The sequence below is a fragment of the Babylonia areolata genome, chromosome 3 (genome assembly GCF_041734735.1).
Source record: "Babylonia areolata isolate BAREFJ2019XMU chromosome 3, ASM4173473v1, whole genome shotgun sequence".
NCBI lineage: Eukaryota > Metazoa > Mollusca > Gastropoda > Neogastropoda > Buccinidae > Babylonia > Babylonia areolata.
In genome coordinates, this window is record NC_134878.1 from 44,529,476 (window position 1) to 44,551,062 (window position 21,587).

General features: G+C 40.0%; 2 protein-coding genes across 2 annotated transcripts; one reads left to right on the forward strand and one right to left on the reverse strand.

Moving 5' to 3' along the window:
• The first annotated feature begins 91 nt into the window (after window positions 1–91).
• Window positions 92–8,959, forward strand: LOC143280012 (glutathione peroxidase 7-like). Its single transcript, XM_076584455.1, has 4 exons — window positions 92–283; window positions 1,553–1,702; window positions 2,163–2,277; window positions 3,656–8,959. Exons 1-4 carry the CDS (start codon window positions 131–133, stop codon window positions 3,889–3,891), a joined length of 654 nt encoding a protein of 217 aa, XP_076440570.1. The 5' UTR covers window positions 92–130; the 3' UTR covers window positions 3,892–8,959.
• On the reverse strand, window positions 8,438–18,411 carry LOC143280011 (selenoprotein Pb-like). The gene is made up of 4 exons (XM_076584454.1): window positions 18,262–18,411; window positions 14,983–15,263; window positions 13,545–13,748; window positions 8,438–11,801 (listed from the first exon to the last, which is right to left on the reverse strand). The coding sequence occupies exons 2-4, from the start codon at window positions 15,213–15,215 to the stop codon at window positions 11,390–11,392; spliced, it is 849 nt and encodes a 282-aa protein (XP_076440569.1). The 5' UTR covers window positions 15,216–15,263; window positions 18,262–18,411; the 3' UTR covers window positions 8,438–11,389.
• Between the last annotated feature and the right edge of the window lie 3,176 nt (window positions 18,412–21,587).

Here is a 21,587-nt window from a genome sequence, read left to right on the forward strand (position 1 = left end):
GCTCCTTCTGTTTCCATACTCAGCGTCTCCATAATCAAATCGGTTGGTTCTCACCAATGTTCGCGAGAGTGTGTACTTCCGACGTGTGAAAGAGAATCGTGGCACGAAGAAAGAAAAGCGAAAGTTCGTCATGAAGCGAAATCAACTTTTGTCCCCCAGAGCTTGGGTTGCACTAATCTTTCTAATCAACAGTTCTGTAGCAACTGGGGAATTAGACTTTTATTCGTATACAGTTATGGACATCCATGAGAACATAATTTCTCTCGAGGAGTACAGAGGAAAGGTGTGCATCAAGTTGATCAACCTCAGTACCAATGTTTTCATTGCAGATCCGTTTTGTTCAACTTGCTGTTCTATGTTACTTTCATTCATGTGTGACTGCGTTAACACTGTGATTGACCGTTCAGATAAATCCCGTTCAAATACTTTAATATGTTGCACCCTTTTTTTCTTTTTCTTTTTATATATGCACCATGTCTGTCCACAAGAGTGATACCTCAGAAGAAAAAAAAAGGAAGAAGTAATTAACACAATAATTTGGAATTTGTGAAATATAAAGTTATGTCTTAACTAGAATTGTGTATTAAAAAAAAAGCAACTGTGGTTAATGGACTAAACTGTGTAGCAATAGAATGGGAGGGGGGTGTGAGGGGGGAGACAACATACATACATGTACATGTTGATAACAGGCAGCTCAATATTGCCAACACTGAAGATAATACAAGGCAGGAATAGCTCATTAATTTTCAGCACAGGGTAGGAAATGTGGAGTTGTAGCCTTGTGGGGAAAAAAGAAAAGTGTGGATTGTACTGCATTGTGCCATTGCACTCTGAAATGGGATAGCAGATGGAATTTCTTGCAGTTAAATCTGTTGTGACAAAAAAACAAAACAAAACAAACAAACAAACAAAAAACAACCCCAAAAAACAAAAACAGAAAAAAAAACAATACAATATGTGATCAATTGCTGTTACAGACTGAGAGAAAAAAGTCTCATGCAGCAATTTTGTTTGTGTGACTGAGGCAGTCAGTGAAGTTTTTGTGTGTCTTCATCTGAATGATCTATGGTTGTTTCCTCTGTCTGAAATTTTGAAGTCTGATGATTTAAAAAAAAATTTTTTTATACCAAACGTTGGCAGTCTCATAATTGAAGAGAAATTTAAAGATTTCATTTCATGAATCCTTTAGCTCCCAGTTTGACCGAAAGTAGATTTGTTTGTTTTGTTTTTGCATTTTCATATAAACGAAACTGAGATGGAATCCATCTCTCATGCATGCTTATATAAATACATATGTACAGTGTGGGAGGTGTGGGGGGTGGGGGGGGGGGGGGTAAAACTGCATGGATAATTGGATATGCATGTGTGTTTGTGTCTATCTACATTTATCTGTATTGTGTTTAAACATGTTTGCTATAGACATGTTTGTATCCACGTATGTTTGATGTTTGTGCATTTTCAGGCATAATATGCAGTGTATGTGTTGTGTGTGTGTGTGTGTGTGTATCTGGGTGTGCCTATGTGAATGAATGTGTGTGTCCATTGATTTCAGGTGTCTTTGGTGGTGAATGTGGCCAGTGCATGTGGTTATACTGACAACCACTACAAGTCCTTGGTACGCCTTCAGGAACTATTGGCAGACACAGACAGATTTAATGTTCTTGCATTTCCATGCAATCAGTTTGGCAGACAGGAACCAGGCGTAAGTGCACAAAAGATTTATTCTGATCAAGATGAAATCTGCTGCTTTTTATTTCTTATGCATTCTGCTTACCATATTTGGCTATTGTTGACGGTAGTAACTACAAGCTTGTTGAGAAATAAGTTATTTTATGTATTGGATAAGCAATTTCGGAAATACATGAGCCATTTTAGGTGTTTTGGGTTTTTTTCTGTGTGTCTTTCTTTCTTCGTGTCTTTTAGACTTTCTCAATTATTTCTTCTTTTCTTCTTTTTCCCCCCTTCTTGTTCTTGTAATCTGTCCATTGCTTTCTCTTCCTTTTTTTTTCACGCATCTTTAAAATATGAATCTTTTCCTCTTGTGTTATTCAGTTGCAATAAAAATGTCTTTGTTAAGTTGCAGTTGTTGAAATCTCTATTAAAAACCCCCAACAAAAACAAACAAAAAACATGAAAATGTTTGTTAATATTTTTTATGCCAGTCAAACTTGGACATCTATGATTTTGCAACTGAAAAGTATGGAGCCAATTTCCCATTGTTTGCCAAAGTTGATGTCAAAGGACCAAGTGCATTGGATGCTTGGAAGTATCTCAGTGGTAAGTGTGATTTTCAACCTGTCCTTTACTTTTCTCCTGATTTGGAAATGATGTATATATTAAGTTTAGTTTGACATGCGTTTTAAGATAATAAAAAATGTTTTTAAAAATAGTACAAAAAGTGTCTTTTTGCTCATGTGTTTGTAAAGTTAATTGTTCACATAAAACTTTTAAGCATATGTGTGTGTGTGTGTGTTGTTTCAATAATAGCTTGTGACTCTGATCTCAGCCTTGAAAATTACTTAATTAGACATGCAAAATAGTAATGAATCTGTTTTCATCATTATCATAACCTCAGTTATTATTGTTATTCATATGTTTTGTAAATGCTACAACTTTCCTCCTTGGAAAATGTGTTATATCTAGTATGCTAACTTTTGGAAATTCTGTGTTAGATATTTCCTCTTTTCTGTTGCTGTCTTGTTTAGAACTGGCTTTTTATTTTTTTTTATGTATTCTCTTTCTTTGTCTTTTTTTCTTTGCTGGTCCACTCACTCACATTTTTTTCTAGAAAGTCGTGGATATTTATGTCTTTTTGTAAACTTTATAATTGGGCATTTATTTCTTTTTCTCTGCTGCCCAGTCATCTGCATAGTTTTGGTGGCATTTCGCAGGGAACCATCAGTGTTAGGTCGCCAGGAGGCCACACACCAGAGGAGACCCTGCACTGATGCTGAGTCACTTTGGTGGTTTTCGGTATTCTGATTTGATGTGCTTAGGACACCACCTGCTAAGCCCTATACCGATTACAATAATGGCTTAGTGAGTGTCCCCCAGAGTGGAAACTGCCACCATGTTCCTCCAACTCACCCCAAGCACAGAATTGGAGGGTGTCAAAACTGAGCTCACTGTAAGAGCAGGGCATGATAAAGGAGGAGGAGGATGACGATGCTGCTGTGGGGTCCCATTTTAGATTTGGGACTATGTGACAATGCTTTACTCTACATTTCCTTTCATCATTGTATCCCGGCATCAAAGAGGCCTGAGAGATACAGACAATTGCAGGGTTCATCAGGAAATTTGAGCAACACACCTCAGATAGACTGATAAGTGGCTGCAGCTTTGGTTTGGTTTATGTGCATAGGGTAGGTGGAATAGCTGCCAAGGCGATGATACCACATCAGTGCAGCAGAACCGAGAGAGCTTTTCAGAAAACTTCACATTGTCAGGGGTATGAGCAGGGATATGAGATAGTCAATTGCAACACAGCAGTGTGAGTGATTGTACATAATGCAGCTAGTAAAAATTGAACACAAAGAAACTGCTTAGATGTATGTGTGTATATATGCTTGTACATTTGTCACCACTTTCTTGTGGACATACATATTTGTGTGTGCGCGCGCGCATGTGTGTGTGCGTGTGTGCATTTTGTCTACAGAACAGTCAGGCCGTGAACCTGACTGGAATTTCTGGAAGTACCTAATTGACAGCAATGGCAAGGTGGTGGATGCGTGGGGGCCTTGGATGGATCCAGACCGACTGTACAACATCATTTCCTCCACCATTCGTAGAGCGGAGAAAGAGGATAAAGCTGAAGACAAAACATCTCGAGGGGAGAATTGTGAACATGTTGAAATTCTGCGACTATGTGTGCAAGCCATAGGTTTTGTTTGACACATTGTGGAAGAGGAAAGGAAGAACTGCAGGGTAAAAAAAAAATGTCTTTGTGTTCCGTACTGCAAGTGTGTATTGCATTTAAGTATCCTGCAGTTTCTTACACTTGTATTTCTGTAGCCTTATGTGGGCATGAGTATCAGCTTGTGTTTAAAAGGATACTGGTTGTAAACAGCTTTGTTTTACGGCAGGTATAGATCTTTGTTGCATGGACAGGAGTGGTAAGGCATTGAGCATGTGCAGAATGCACAGTGCTTTTTTAGCAAGGTGTTTTTTCTTTGTGGAACAAATCAGAGTAACCAAAACAAACCAGCTATAAACAACATGTACACACACACTCACACACATGCATACATGTGCGCACACACATATGCAGGCATGCACATGCACACACACACACATGAAGAGTTGCGCACAGTCACACTCACAGAGTCACGCACTCACAGTGTCACACATTCAAACACACACACATGCACACATACACATTCTCAGTACACAACAACAAATCAAAATTTAACTCTGCAATTGCTAAAGAAACCATCTTGTAATGAAAAGAATTTTTCTTTGGAAGTGGGTTTTCTTCCCTTGAACACACACACTCACCAGGTCTTTGGTAGATTGTCAACACACACACACACACAGACACACACACAGACACACACACACACACACACACACACACTTTGCTGTTTGTGTCCACCAGTGTGGAAACTGGTATCAATGATTTAACAGTAAAAACACTGGAAACAATTGTATACATATAAAATGATGTACACTGGGATTGATTGAGATTACCAAAATATAATGTTTCTTTCTCATTTCCATTTATCCTCTTTTGTTTTTATTTTATTCCTTTAGTTTTTGCTGTCTTCAGTTTTGTTTCAGTGTGTTCTTGCCGGTTTTTTTTTAAATTATTTTTTTTATGAAGCTTTTATTCTTTTGTAAATGTTTGTTCTTTGTACACAAACCATGTGCATGGGTTTATGCTGGATGGTTTTGGAAAATCAAAAAGGTTTGTGGGAGTTGATGCTTTCTGCTTTGTCAGTGGATTAGCCTGTTTTATGTTGTATTTCTGTTTGGGATTGCTTATTGTAATCAAAAGTAAAATCCCTGCATGTTGTTGTTTTGTCTCTGAGCTCAGTTTGAAATCATATCACTGACACTGTCTGTAGTTTACCTCAAAGGGTCATATTCATTGAGAGCAACTGAAGCAACACTGTTTTTGTTTTCTGTTTTTAATGTTTATGGCATTGTGGTAACAAAATGTAAAGTTCTACTCCTTTTATTATTACATTGTTTTTGTAAAATTCTACCAGTGGAAGACACTACACATTCATGCACACAGGCATCTGCTTGGCAGAGGTGGTGTAGCGTATATGGTTTTGTCCGAACGCAGTGATGCCTCCTTGAGAAACTGAAACTGAAACTGCACACAGGCATGCACACTGTGTGTTTAGATTTGCACACTGACATCAGTTACTTGTTTGAGAACTGATTTGTAAATGGGACGGTAGCCTTGCATAACATTTTCAGTTTCAAATGATGTGGACTGAATCATTAAACAGCATGATTGGAAACTCATATAAGAATATAGACATTTTTTTAATCATTGGAATGTATTGGTTTAATGCAGCAGAAAATACCTGTATTTTTTTTAAAATGAAATTTTACCTTCGAACTTTTACCTTCCTTGACAGAATAATGTTTTACTGCACTGTATCTGAATAATTTGCATGTTTGTACATATATATATATGTGTGTTAACGTACATGTTTGTGTGGGTGTGATGCCTTAGTTTTGTCCACACTCCAGGTTTTGGTTCTTTCTGAAATGGTGACAAACACTTCTGTTTGATGTTTATACTGTAATTGCAAAAGCACTTTGGCTTACATATGCCAAATAACTAGGGTTCTTTACACATACATGACATTTTTACTTGTAGTATTTATATGCTTATAGTTCAGCTGACTGCACAGACCATATCAGGACATGTTTGCACAATGTCTTTTTTTTGCATTCTGTTTGAAGTTGTTTAACGATAGCCATGCCCATGTGAATTTTCATGCATATTTTAACATTTGCTTGCTTTCCATGTGTGATTTATGCATATTTGAAAGATTGAAAATGAAGTTTTGACTGGATAACAAGTCACAAATGTGTTCTCAAAACCTGTGGTTACCATGAGTGTGGTAAAGTGTTCATCCTCAGATCAGTATTCACCGTGTTTGATTAGATTGTCATTTGTCACTTTTTCCCCCAGTGTTCTGGTTTATACTTTTTGCCTTTTGATTATATCAGAGCTGACTTTGATCTACATATTGTTTGAGGTGAATAGGTAATGCTCACGCCTGAGCATTTTGATTAGGGAGTAATTGTGCAGTTCACACAATTAGTATTGCACAGTAGCATGATTTCAAAAGTTAAGATCTTGTTTTCAAAAGTTTTAGTCTGTCAGTATTGTTGAGTGTCATGGTTATCCTTGTATGGAGCATGCTTTACCTACAAATGACTGCTTTTGTTATGCAAAAAAAAAAGAAAAAGAAAAAAAAGAAAGGCATTTGTAATTGTACATCATAATCATAACAGAATAAAGACTGTTTGTGATTGTGAATAAGTGCTTTTGCTCAGTAAACTAAGAGAGCTTGCAGTCTTGGACTCTTACACTTGTTGGTCCTACCACAGGAACAAGTACAGATTTCTTCACAAGTTTTGAAAATCTCTCTAACACATTCTTTTTCTCACCCACCTCTTTTTCAAATCAGGGTGTACCTGGAAGCATTTTATGTGGGTTCACTAGGGAAAATAGTCACTGATCGCCGCCTCAAATAAAGCAGTTTCATGTGTCAAGGAGGTTGGATTGCACATGCTCCCTCCCAAAGAGGAGAGTAATTCACCAAAGTAATATATATATTTTTTTCTTCTGACACTTGTGGAATAAAGAGTGTGGAAGGTCAGTGTCAGGAATAGTTTCCAATCTTATCTGCAGCAGGGAAATGGTTTGATGTGTGTGTTTCCTGGTTTACCAAAAGGATGTTGCCTTGGCTTGTGGGTTGATTATGTCCCCTACTCTTTCTCTTTATTTTATTATTTCGTTTGTTGTCACAACAGATTTCTCTGTGTGAAATTCAGGCTGCTCTCCCAAGAGAGGGCGTCACTACACTGGGAGCACCACCCATTTAAAAAAATTTTTTCCTGTGTGCAGTTTTACTTGTTTTTCCTATCAAAGTGGATTTTTCTTACTGAATTTTGCCAGGGACACCCTTTTTGTTGCCGTGGTTCTTTTACATGCGCTAAGTGCATGCTGCATACAGGACCTCTGTTTATCGTCTCATCCTAATGACTAGCGTCCAGACCACCACTCGAGGTCTAGTAGAGGGGGAGAAAATACTGGCAACTGAGCCGGGATTTGAGCCAGTGTGCTCAGATTCTCTCGCTTCCTTGGTGGATGTGTTACCTTTATCACTCCACTTTCTCCATCCTTATCACCATATTTGTTTTCTTTTTTGTTTTTCTTCTCTTTTCTCATTCTCTTCATTCTTACTCTTAGTGAATGATTGAAAGTTGGTTTCAGAGACATGTTTTTTTGGGGTTTTTTGTCTGTGTATGAAACAAGTTAGAAAGTTGTTGCTATTCTGTCCTCTAAACACTTCATGCTTTTGGACGTCATCTTGGATTGTTTGTGTTGTCTGCATGCGGTTGTGAACTGTTTCACTTGATAAATGTTCTCATGTGTTTTGTTGTTGCTGCTGTCATTTTTGATTTGTTTGCAAGTTGCAGTTCATTCTGGAACAATTTTGAATGTTTTTGCAGATAAAGAAAAAACAAAACAAAACAAAAAAAAACAGTGAAAGGAAATAAGTAGTCAGCAATGGTGTGTCTTAGTATGTGTGTGTGTTGTGAAATGTTTTCCATTGTGAATGACAGAAGCCTAAATTTCACACAGACAAAACTGTTGTGACAAGGTAATAGAGTACTATACAAGACAATACAGTAGAACACAAGACAATGCAGATGCCTCTGTGCCACAAAGAGCAAGACAAATAGGAGATGTAAAACCAAACGTTTCGTTTTTAATCCTTAAAAATTTACACAAATCAAAATGGCTGTTTGCTTGACATGTGTGAACTCTGCAAGTTTTTCTCCAATATTCTGTGGTCCAAAATTATGCAACTTTTGTACGTGTAGACTTTTGGTTGTTCTGACTTTCCAATACATGAAATGAAAATACATGTATCAATCTACAATGGAATACACAAATAAATAACAGCATGGAATAAGCATGGTTTTTATTTGAATCATGCTCACTCCAGTTTTTAAACTTAAGTCATGTTAGTGTGAGTGTAAGGATGTGAAAGATCAACCCACAATATTTAAATGCCTTTGAAAACTGTTACTGACAGTGGGAGTTTGTATGAAACTTTTTTCTTCTTCAAAATTTGTTGGATTAATGAAGCGCTGTTACTGTTTGGTTTTTATATAACTGAGCACTAGTGGCATTTGCACTCTGACATTTCAAACAGACCAAAACTCAAAAGAACAGACTACGCATTATTTTGCTGTTTTTATTTATCCGTATATATATATGTTACATAGAAAAGATCAAGTAAGCATGCATGCAGATACATGCATCAATACCACAGGAAATTATAATATTCAGAGATTGCAAGTGAATCTGAGGTTGTTTTTCCCCCCTTATTTGAGAGAGAATAGGCAAGCAAATATACAATGGTTGCTTATATTTAGATAGACATATATTTTCATCAAATAATGGATTTCTATGGTTACTATGTGAATAACACAGTTCATTTTTCTGTTAATCTCCCTTGGATAATTTTATCCTGTTTATTATTGAAAGTACTGAATTATTTACACACAAAAAAAGAGAGTAATGTTGAACATTTAGAAATATTACCAACAGAAAAAAAAATCAAGTAAGTATTAATTTATTGTTTCTTTGTTTTCATTTCTGTGGAATAGTGTTTGTGTGTGTGTGTGTGTGTGTGTGTGTGTGTATGTGTGATGCAATTGTGGGTGGAAAGCTTTTGGATGGATAGTGTTTAGTGTTCATGAGGATTTTAAAACTACAAAATACAGATGACCACACATTTAGCAAACAGATAATTAATGTAGAGAAACAAAAGTAATGAGGCAAGACAGCAACAACAACAACATACCCAGAAATTGTAAAATAACAGAAATCAAATTGATACACAAGAGAAGAAAGACAACAGTTTTCATTGGTGTACATAAACCTTTACAATGAGAATTTAAACATACATTGAAAGGAGAAGAAATACCATGATTCGATACCACAAAAAAAAGTCAAAATCTCATCAGCAAAATCTGCTTTCTTACAAGTCACTGAAGTAATCACGCTGGTCCTTTGTTTTTTTTCCATCTCTCCATCACACTGTTCCCATTTCTGTCTGTTAAACACACATTTATATGGGACAATGCAAAATTTGTTTTATTTTACATATATTCCCTCTCTAACACTTTTCCCATTTCTCTCTCCGTTTGACATCAACATGGGACTGTGCAATATTTGTTTCATCTAACCTATTCTGCTTAAATAGATCCAGAAAAAAGGTATATATTTATATATACACAGCTATGACATGCAGAATACATGTATCAGACCGTTTCTATCCTTCCAGTGCCACAGAAAACGAAGAGACAAACTTCAACTCATGGACTCCATCAGGTTTTGCCCATGAATGTCACACTGCCGGTTTTCTTTCCAGTGGCATTGCAAGAATTTGTCAAGACCTAGTGTCAGTGTACGAAGGAATTTGTCGGAATTACGCAGTGAAAATTAGCTGGAATCTTAGTTGCAGTCGTCTTTCATTCACCTGTCATTGTTTGTTACAATTACTGTCCATTAGTTAATTCCTCACTGTTACTATCATTTAGTTCATTCCCTTATCCCTGCTAGTTTCCATCACTGTTACTACCATTTAGTTAATTCCCCCATCACTGTCAGTTTCTGTCAGTGTTACTGTCATTTAGTTAATTCCACTGTCATTGTCAATTTCCATCACTGTTACTGCCATTTAGTTAATTCATCCCTGTTACTGTCATTTAGTTCATTCCCCCATCACTGTCAGTTTGTGTCAGTGTTTCTGTCATTTAGTTAATTTGTCACTGTTATTGTCATATAGCTAATTCTTCTGTCATTGTCAGTTTCTGTAACTGTAACTGTCATTTAGTTCATGTGCTACTGTTACTGTCATTTAATTCGTCACTGTTACTGTCAGTTAATTTCCCCATCACTGTCATATTCTGTAACTGTTACTCTCATTTAGTTGATTTCCCTCTTACTGTCATTTTCTGTAACTGTCACTGTATTTTCGTTAATTTCCCCATCACTGTTTTTCTTGTGTCACTGTTACTGTCATTTATTTAATTTCCCTGTCACTGTCACTTATTGCTACTGCTACTGCCATTTAGTTAATTTAACTGTCACTGTCATTCTCTGTTACTGTCATTTAGTTTAGTCCCCTGTAACTGTCACTTTCTGTCTCTTATTTATTTTATCTGATTCCCCTGTCACTGTCAGCTGTCCATCGTTGTCACTGTTACAAGGTTTAAAAAAATTAATTCCTGTTTCACTGTCAGCTCCCTAAAGACCTTTGTCACTGTCAGCTATCCAAAGACCCCTGTCACTGTCAGCTCCCCAAAGACCCCTGTCACTGTCAGCTATCCAAAGACCTTTGTCACTGTCAGCTATCCAAAGACCCCTGTCACTGTCAACTATCTAAAGACCCCTGTCACTGTCAGCTATCCAAAGACCCCAGTCACTGTCAGCTCCCCAAAGACCCCTGTCACTGTCAGCTATCCAAAGACCCCTGTCACTGTCAGCTCCCCAAAGACCCCTGTCACTGTCAGCTCTCCAAAGACCTCTGTCACTGTCAGCTCCCAAAGACCCCTGTCACTGTCAGCTCCCCAAAGACCCCTGTCACTGTCAGCTACTCAAAGACCCCTGTCACTGTCAGCTATCCAAGGACCCCTGTCACTGTCAGCTACTCAAAGACCCCTGTCACTGTCAGCTATCCAAGGACCCCTGTCAAGGTCTTGTGGCATTCTGTCAGCGTCAGGCAAGCACATCGCGTGACCCTGATGTCAGAGGTGACTGCAGCCTCGGCGACTGTTCCTGGGGTCAGCCTCAGCTGACCCTGGTCCTGACACCACCTGCCACAGCTGCGCCCTGTTCCGGCAAGCCTGTGGGTCAGACACAGTCCATCTGACACGCCCGTTGCGTGATGCGTTGGCGGCGGCATACTGGCTGGCGCGGCGAGCAGGCTCTGCAATGGCATACGTTGCTCACGTGCTGGTCAGGCTGGTAGCAGCCACACTTGTATCCAATCACTCCTCCGGTGTGACGATCCCGTACAGGCCTTGAACAGTTACACATCGGAGACACGGTCTGGTTTGGACAGTGGCAGCGATGGGTTGGACTTAGGTCTTGGGTACTGTCATTGACGTGAGAACAATTATTTCAGAAGCGGACCGGGCGTGGACCTTGTAGGTCCAGCCCAGGGAAAGAGCGTGACCAGTGGCGAATGAGCTCCTCCTCGGTCATGCCATTGTACTTGGGATGGGCGCGCATGAATCGATTGTACCGTCGTGTCCCTCTGCGTAACTCTCTACACAACAGATCATTTCTGCGACAACGACTGCGATTGATATTGCGGTATCCCCTGAATGCTCGTAAGCCACGCCGTGAAGAAGCTCTTCCGCCCAGAGCAGGCGCATCTCCCATCATCCTGTCATTTAAGTTTTGGCTTGCCTGACTGTTTGGGTCACAGTTGCAAACATTGGATGTGAGTGTTCTGTTGAGAGCCCTCGTCACATAACTGTACTGCAGGTAACTGTAGGGAAAGGGGACGCGAAAGGTTAGCTGTCCACATCTGCACACAAACAAGTCTGTTCTTTGAAAGGTCTGCACACAGACATAACACCACGACGCATAGAAGAACAATAATGTGCATACTGTTGTTACATGCATGAAAGGATGATAATGTATGAAATTATCATATTTGTCATGTTTCAAACGACATCGTCGATACTAATATTTCATTGTCTGAAAATTTATGGACGAATACTGAGAACTCTCTCTTATGAATAGCCATTCAATATTAACTTGTGCGTTGTATATGATGTGCACGAAATCGTGCTCACTGAATACACTATGCATCTCTCCCTGTTCATCTTATGTAATGGGTAGAGTGATTATCACTGCCTACTGTAGGATACACGACTGATCAGTAAGACGACAAAGCTGTGCATTGTAGCCAATGCGCGCAGTGCGGAATGATCTTTTTTTCTTCTTCTTTTCTTCATTATATATATATATATATATATATTCCCCGATGGTTTAATTCACGGGGATGACTTCTCTCAAAGCCGGATTGGGTATTTTGGAAGTTACTCTGATGAATGACTGCGTGAGCATGCTGATACCGAAGCAAGACGGCAGAGCCAAAAGTGACCATCTAAATGGAAAGAGATGACAAAGCAATGTTCACAATTGCCACAAAGCATGGGCCACCAGGTTTGAAATTCAGTCGAGATCAAAATTGATACGACGGGCTGATGACTTAAGACGACATTCAAAAAGAAAATCGAAAGCCGCTGTCAAAAAAACCCAGTCACATGCGACCTATCTTGGACACAGCCAAAGCCACGGCAAATTATTTGTATTTGTATTTGTATTGCTTTTTATCACAACAGATTTCTCTGTGTGAAATTCGGGCTGCTCTCCCTAGGGAGAGCGCGTCGCTACACTACAGCGCCATCCATTTCTTTGTATTTTTTCCTGCGTGCAGTTTTATTTGTTTTTCCTATCGAAGTGGATTTTCTACAGAATTTTGCCAAGAACAACTCTTTTGTTGCCGTGGGTTCTTTTACGTGCACTAAGTGCATGCTCCACACGGAACCTCGGTTTATCGTCTCATCCGAATGACTAGCGTCCAGACCACCACTCAAGGGCTAGTGGTGGGGGAGAAAATTCCGGCGACTGAGCCGTGTTTCGAACCAGCGCACTCAGGTTCTCTCACGTCCTCGGCGGACGCGTTCCCTCTCGGCCATCACTCCACTCCACTGCAACGCTCGTCTTCAGTGCAGTTCTTACTGCCACTCCCCCAAAAAACTGACAGCGAGGAAGGACAAACAAGAATGAAGAGGTAGCAATAAAGATTATCTGTTAGCCGATGTTCTCCACAACGATGGGGTTGGCGAAGATGGCGGTGGTTATAATGATGGTGCCGGTGACAAAGGTGCTTGTGATGATGATGATGATGATGATGATGATGCTAGTGAGCGTCTTTTGGTTTTGCTCACTCTGTGGGCATTAGCTACACCGTGCAACCCTGTGGTCTTGTGCACCATGTACAATGTACCATTGTCGTGTCATGAATGAAAACAATGAGCAGGAAGTGTTGCGCATTGCATCCAAAATGAGAAAAGATTGTTGCATGTTTTATATACAATGCGCAAATTTTACAGAATGGTTGCGACACAAACATCCATCCCCACCCCTCCACCGCACAAGTAATGAATTGAACAACAGAGTACGTATAACTAAGCACGCTCAGTTTGAAAAAACAAACAAGCACAAACAACAACAACAGAAGCTAAACTCTACCACAGACCTGTCAGTAACTAAGATGTCGTCCTTTCCTCCGCGAAACACCCATCTCCAGATAGTCCTGCTGTTGTCATCGTGATAGACGGGGAAGGACACGATGTTCTCGAAGACTCCTGTCTCTCCTGGCGACGGCCTGGGTCCTCCGTTCACTATCATCATGCGCACGTCCGTGCCGTTGGCCTGGAAGGCTGTGTGCATGGCCTCCAGACTGACACATGACACAATGACACGGTCACATGACTTGGTGATGCACTAAGGACACTCACTGCACATTGATACAGTCTGACACATGACACAATGACACGGTCACGTGACTGGGCGATACACTAAGAACACTAAACTGCACGTTCATGCAGTCTGACACAATGACACGGTCACGTGACTGGGTGATGCACTAAGAACACTCACTGCACGTTCATGCAGTCTGACACAGGACAGAATGATATACACACTTCACAGAAAAAAATTAAGGGGCCACTTCATGAACTTCACGGTTTTCTATAAGTCAGTATTATACAAGTTTCTCACAACCAACCGTGGTAGCATTTTGTTGCGGAAAAAGATATATACGAATATATACGAAAGCATTGATGTTCTGATTAGAAACTCGAAGAATGGAAGATATATATACATATGTTTAAGATATAGTTATTGGAAATTAATTAAAGAAGACATGAACGTTGAAGAACAGATTTTGTTACACACCAGTCGATATTACTGAATAATCTCGAGGCTGACTTATACACATGAATACATTAATCTGTAGATTATTATGGATATTGCTTAATGTTTCGTTTTTCAAAGCTCACCTGTATGGAAGAATCAATATTAATCTGTCGACATTATTACTATTCCCGACGTTCGCCAATGGAAGAAGGACATCGTCAATAAACTGTTGATATTGTTTGATGTTCCCAACCTCCACCCATGAAAGGTTACCGGCTATAATTACGCTTATTAGCACTTCCTAAGAATGCTATAATTCTAGAGCGCTTAGCTTTTCCTAAGAACACTATAATTACGCTTAGCGCTTCCCACGAACACATAATTACGCTTAGCGTTTCCCGTAAACACCATAACTACGCTTAGCGCTTGCCATGAACACGATAATTACGCTTAGCGTTTACCGTGAACACTGTAATTTCGCTTTGCGCTTGCCATGAACACGATAATTACGCTTAGCGTTTACCATGAAAACCATAGTTATTACACTTAGCGCTTCCCACGAACACATAATTACGCTTAGCGCTTCCCATGAACACTGTATGCTTTCCGCCCCTCCCACCTCCCCTCCCTCCACAAACATACCCGTCTCCCCCATGAACATATGCTTCGGCGATAACGCAGTTACATGTGAGCTTATTAGCGCTTCTCAACACCGTACGCTTAAAAAAAAAAAAAGCCCGTCAGTCAGTCAGTTCACATTCACATTTGTAAGTCACCTGCGGGACTGGCGGATGCAGAAGGGACAGTTGCTGGTCAGCAAGGCCACCAAGGTCACGTGGCCCCTGACCAGCGCCATGGGCTCCACGTCGTTGACCCTGAAGCCCGGAATTCTCCGGCACTGGGAAAGTCGTTGACGCCGTGAGGATGCCGCACACAGCGTGAAGAGAGCAGACAGCAGCAGGAGGAGGACCAAGGTCCGAGGAGTCTTGACTGTCCTGAGGAGATCCATGGTCTCTACGGCAGGCTTGGTGAGGCGATGGTTAATCTTCTATAGTGCCTGCAGGGTCCGTGGTATACAACAGCGATGATGAAGAATAAAACAAAAAACACAAAAAACCCCACTTCTTTTCACTTGCCGGGGTATCGCATTGTCGTTGTGGAATGAACTTCAGCTCGCTAATGGGAGACAGACTACTGTCATTCATTATCAATCTATCTGTGTCTGTGTCTGTCTTTTTCTCTACACACACACGCACACACACACATATATATATGTATATTCATGTATATATATATATATATAATTATATATATATATATATATATATATCTTTCTCTCTCACATACACATACGTATACACACGCCCACACACATACAGACATACACACGTGCATTCATACATGCATACATATATCCATTCAAACCATACATACACGCACGCGCGCGAGTCAAATGATTAGCTCCACTGAAAAGACGTTGAATTGAGGAACGAACGGATTACCTGATCAGATCAAGGGAAAGATTCTGGGAACATCTACATAAATTGGACGTACCATAGTGATTATTTCGCGCGCGCGCGCGCACACACACACACACACACACACACAAGTTGCTGAATCTTTGTCTTACTGAAATCTGCGCGCGTGACAAACTTGACTCAGCGGACGACGATCTCGCCCCTCTCTTTCCCACACCCATCAACAGATGTGGGAAAAGACCAGCACTGTTGCGGGGACTTCAGCTTGCTTGGGCCCGCTGTACTAAAAATAGATGGACAGCTCATTGGCCAGGAAATTTGAAGCCAACTGGACGCCATACTGATACAAATATCCGGCTGTCAGTCCGTTGAGAAGTCGTCGGCAAACTGATGGTAGTTTCTGAAATGTAACCGTGTATCTTCGGTGAAAACCGTGTTATGCTTGCCCCCACGACATGCCAAATGTTTTGTATTGATTTATATCTGCCAATGGTTTTGTGCAGTGACACGTAGCGCAAACTTGCTGTGGAGGCACACAAAGGAATGCCAGCTTAACTACCACCGCAAACAAGTGAAACCTTGCCGTGAAGCAGTCATCGTAGCCAGCTGAGCGCTCGGCTACACTTATGAAGTTACCGCTTCGCGCTGTACTGACACGAGTAGCAAAATGGCTGATTGAACACTTCCGTTGGCTTCAGTTAGTAAAGGGGCTCAAAGAAGCCATGCGCTATCCACCTATTTCCAGAACAGTGGCTTTGGCCTCAGCATCCACGGCGGATGGAACAGCAAGATCCTCAAGGTCAGTGCATCAAACACAGCAGCCATGATGCAGAAAGGCGAGGCGGCTCTAGAAGTGGTGGAGAGCTTCACTCACCTTGGCAGCAGAATCATTGACCAGCGCGGTGGAACAGATGCTGCTGACTGACATTCGAACTCACACTGGCAAGGCAAGAGCGGCTTCCCATCAGATGAACAATGTCTGGGGATCCAGAGATCTGCCAGTTATTTGAATTACTCTTTTTGTCACAACAGATTTCTCTGTGTGAAATTCGGGCTGCTCTCCCCAAGGTGAGCTCGTCGCTACACTGACAGCGCCACTTTTTTTTTTCCTGCCTGCAATTTTATGTTTTCCTATCCAAATGGATTTTTCTAGAGAATTTTGCCAGGGACAACTCTTTTGTTGCCATGGGTTCTTTTATGTGCGCTAAATGCATGCTGCATATCAAGATCAGGATCTTCAACACCACAGTGAAGGGGTGGGGTATCCTCTGACTGAGAATAAACTTGACATGAAGATTCTGCTGAACTGGGAACTTCTCAAAATTTTTCATGGACATTGATTGAGCTCATGTCAGAGACTTGGCACAACATTCTTTGAACCATTTTTATACTGCTGTAGATTTTTTTTTTTTTTTTTTATAATTCGTGTCACCTGAATCCATGTGTTTGGAAGTGGGGTGGAGTGGAGGATAAGGTTCTTCCTCAGATAAGTATGCGTTCGGAAAGTTCTATGCAGATGTTTCTGGACTCCGTGACGAATAGGATAGCATTGCTGACTGGTGACTTTACACCATTCTGGCGAAAAGAACTTTGAACAGATTCATTCTCAACTAGTTGCATGCGCTTTTCAAGTTCCGTTGTGACCGGATGACCAAAACTAGCCTCGGCAACGGAACGGACCTGATCTTGATCCAGATGAGTGGGAGCACTCGCGTCATGATGAAAGGTTTTACATTGTGTGATCGATGTTTCAGTCCCTGACCAGCTTTATTCGGCACGAAGAGTGATATCATGAAAGGGAAGAAAACAAGATCCTAAAAGAGGACTATAACAGCAAGTGATAGATTAATGTACGTGGCTGGTCTTCGCACCATTAGCTTGGGAGAGCCAAAGGAAGCTAAGATAGGTACAAATGTGTGTGGAGTATGAGTGGTAAGGTCAGCAACGTTGCACGTGTAACCCAAGTAATGCCACGCTAACAAGCAATGTGCATGCGTGCGTGCGTGTGCGTGCGTGTGTCTGTGTGTCTTTGTGCAAATATAACCACGTGTGGATAATCAAATCTCCAAACCGAACGCGCGATTTCTGTTATGATAGCTACACACGCTTGAATCAACGCTTTATGAATACTCATCAAATTAAATGTGACCCCCCCCCCCCCCCCCCCTCGATCCTCCCGAACTCTGCTCTTGAAGGTATAGTTAGAAATGATTTGCGCGAACACACGCTTGGGCAGAAAGGCACATGATTTGTATGAAATAAAACACGTCTATTCGTGCTGCCCAGTTAGTCAAAATCCGTACTGAAACTTAAAAAATCATTTTTCAAAAAGTAAAACTGTTAATTATTTCAAAGTAAAATCAATCCACAACACGTTATATATTTACACTTTCATGACATTAAAAAAGAAGACAATACTGATTGAAGTTCTTTGCCGTTGTACATTCTAAACCTACCTCCAAAGAAGTTTCAAAGTAAAATTAATCCACAACACGTAAATAGTCACACTTTCACGAAAAAAAAAAAAGAGAAGAAGACAATATTGAAGTTCTTTGCTGTTGTACATTCTAAACTTACCTCCTGAAACATCAGAACTGTTCTTCTCTCACCCCACCCTGTGTGTATGAATAAGAGCAGTACCCCCACCAACAACCAACTTGGGCTGTGTCCTTAACCCATTTGTCCGTGGACACAGCTTGGAGGTCTGGCGGCAGTGTTGTCAACAGTCCACAAGAAGCATATGAAATCCATCACAAAGCCCAATATCTACCCCCTACAGAAAAGTTGTTCTGAGAAGGAAATTGGTGATAGAAAACGAGAGAGTAACACGACACATCATGCGCCTGTGACAGTGTTTACTCAAGTTTAGGTAAGGAGAGGCGTATTAAAGCGAGATAACCTTTGTGAGATCACGTAGCCATCTCCTGAAGGGGAAGGTCGTATGTGTGAACACAGTCACTAGAAATATGAGATATTAGTGTCTGTGGTGTGAACGAGATGTATCAGATGTCAGGTATATAGTGCTTGCAGTGTGTGGTGGCTAGACTGTTGTTCCATTTTTTCGGGTGTTAACAGACTTCAGCATGTGATTATTTTTGTTACATTATCACAGTTTATGTGCAGTGTGTGTGTGTGTGTGTGTGTGTGTGTGTGTGTGTGTGTTACATTATAACATTTTATGTGCGTAAAAGCGTGCATGCGCTCGTGTGTCGGTTTTCCTCGTGATTTAGGCCAGTGAATATTAAGTTGTAGGTGTTTTTTTTTTTTGTGTGTGTTTTTTTTTTAATGTTTGAACAAATGTTTCTTTTCTTAATTTTTCTAATAGTTGCCTAGACCATATAGGCTACGAAAACGAAATGAAATAAAAGAACATTGTGCAAAGCATAAATTCTACACCGTGACAATTAAATACGGCAAGCACGCTGGCATTTTGACGGCACACAGTAAAATCTATATAAAATGGTACACACCGTGCATGTACATTCCTGAAAGGTGACACACACTTCATAGACACACCAATTTCTAACAGTTACACCTTAGTGATGTTTTCAAAAAGATGTGATTTGCATTGACATTTGTAAACATGATAATATTAATTTGAAGAAGTAGTAATGACCTTCACTATTGTTTTTATGTAATTTTTTTTTAAAGATGTCGTTTGTATGCATGTGCATCTATTTGTATCACAAAAACTGGAGGAAAACTTACAAATTATATTTGCTTGAATGAGTAATAACCCAAGAAAATGGAGTATTTCTGCCAACATGGCGGGGTAAAAAACGGTCATACACGTAAAAGCCCATTCGTGTACATACGAGTGAACGTGAGAGTTACAGCCCATGAACGGAGAAGAAGAAGAAGAATGAGAAGAATGAGTAATAAAGAGCATCAGTAAGTTTATTGTATGTGTGAACATATACGTGTATCTACTTAGTATCACGAGAACTGAAAGAAAACTATTGTGGTTTTACCATCTTTTTGTGGATTCCAGTTGTTGACCGGTTTCGTTCCAGTCTCGGTTCAGTACTTAATTGTATGTACCAGGCTGTCTTTTGCTCCGACCGTGAGTCTCTTCGGCTGATCGAATTAGGCATGCAACAACATCGTGTGTGGCTTTTTTTTTTTTTCTTTTCTTTTTTTCCTTTTTTTTTTCTTTTCTAGCTGTTCTTGTTTTTTGTACATATGTTTTATCATACTTGATTGTCTTCTGCTTCTTCGTCTGCATTATTTCATAGGGCACGTCATTAAAATGTTCTCACGTTTGCGATATGTGTGTGTGTGTGTGTGTGTGTGTGAGCGAGAGAGAAACGAAACGAAACGAAACGAAATTTTATTTTACCAGGGTAATGAGATAAGTAAGTACACATGCTTTTTTCCACCCAGCCCTGGACATAAAAATAAATAAATAAATAAAAGAGGGGCCGGGGAGGGGGTGCGTAGGGAGGGAAATATTATCCTCAGACCACAAACAAAATTACATACATACTCACGCACTCCGGGAAAAAAAAAATCAGTGAGAGAGAGAGAAAGAAAGAAGCAAGTAAATCAGGCATCATATACTACTCACACACAAACTAGGACATCAGTGACACAACCAAACACTACCAGAAAGAAAACAAAACAAACACTGTTACTGAGATGAAGAGAATAAATCAGATATTGTGATGTGTTACCTGTGAAGTTAGGTTCTTAAAAAGGAAAGTTATGTCGGCTGATTTAAGTGAACTGATACTGCTTTTATTTTAAAATATATTCTGGTAAGGAGTTCCAAAGTGTCCCCCCCCTCCCGCTCCCCTGAGTATGCCAGACTAGTTTTAAACAGATCGATTCTTGTTTTACTTTTTCTTTTTTTATATAATGATAAAGAAAAATATTGTTTTGTATACCTGGACTGATTATAGAGGAATAGTGCATTTAGTGAAGAAGGAGCAAATCCATTGTGTATTCGATGCATCATAATTGCTTTATTGTATTGCAGTTTGTATGTTAGGGGAAGGATATCAAGTGTAACATAGTCTTCGGGTGTCAGTGTAGAAGATCTAAGAAGTACAACTTTAAGAGCTCGCTTATAAATTCCGAGTAGTGGCTTCAGAGTACTGGCGCTGCAAAGGTCAAATAAAGTGAATGCATAATCTATCGAAGATTGAACACCTGCGTGGTAGAACAGTTTTCGTACATTAAGATCAAGAAAATTCTTAACTCAAGATAACTGGAACACTTTTTGGAAGACTTGCTTGCATAAACATCCAATATGAATTGTCCAGGAAAGGTTGTTATCTGTGGTAACTCCAAGAACTTTGTGGCTACTTACTTCATCTATCTTCTTATCACTTATATAAATGGACGGTATACTAAAATCAATACTTTGTCGTTTCTGTCGAGAAGTAAGTATCATGTTTGTTTTGTTTTTTTGTTGTTGTTTTTTTACTCGTTTAAAGCCATGTGGTTTTGTTCCGTCCATCTGACCAACTCATCAACATTTTCTTTAAGGCTAATAGATAATGTTTTCAGGTCAGAGTGATTCGAATGAACAGAGGTGTCATCAGCAAAATGTTCACATAAGCCTTTCGTAATAGATAGAGGAAGGCAGTTAACCTTCGCCAGATCTTGTGGGTGAAAAATTACCCAGACTCTCATTTAAGTCATCATAACTCAGTCAATTTTCAATCTATCCACCTGAAATTCTATGACTTTGTTTATTATATATTTATGCATGTCCCCACCAAATATGAGCTGTTTATGTGTGTAAATAAAGAAGTAAATAAACAATAAAAATGCTATTTAATATATAAAGAAAAAAGAAGTGGACCAAGCACTGATCCTTGAGGGACACCAAATAGTTGTGTCTGAAATCCAGGTTGTGCATTGGTTAAAGAAACAGTATGTTGGCGATTAGTGAGAAA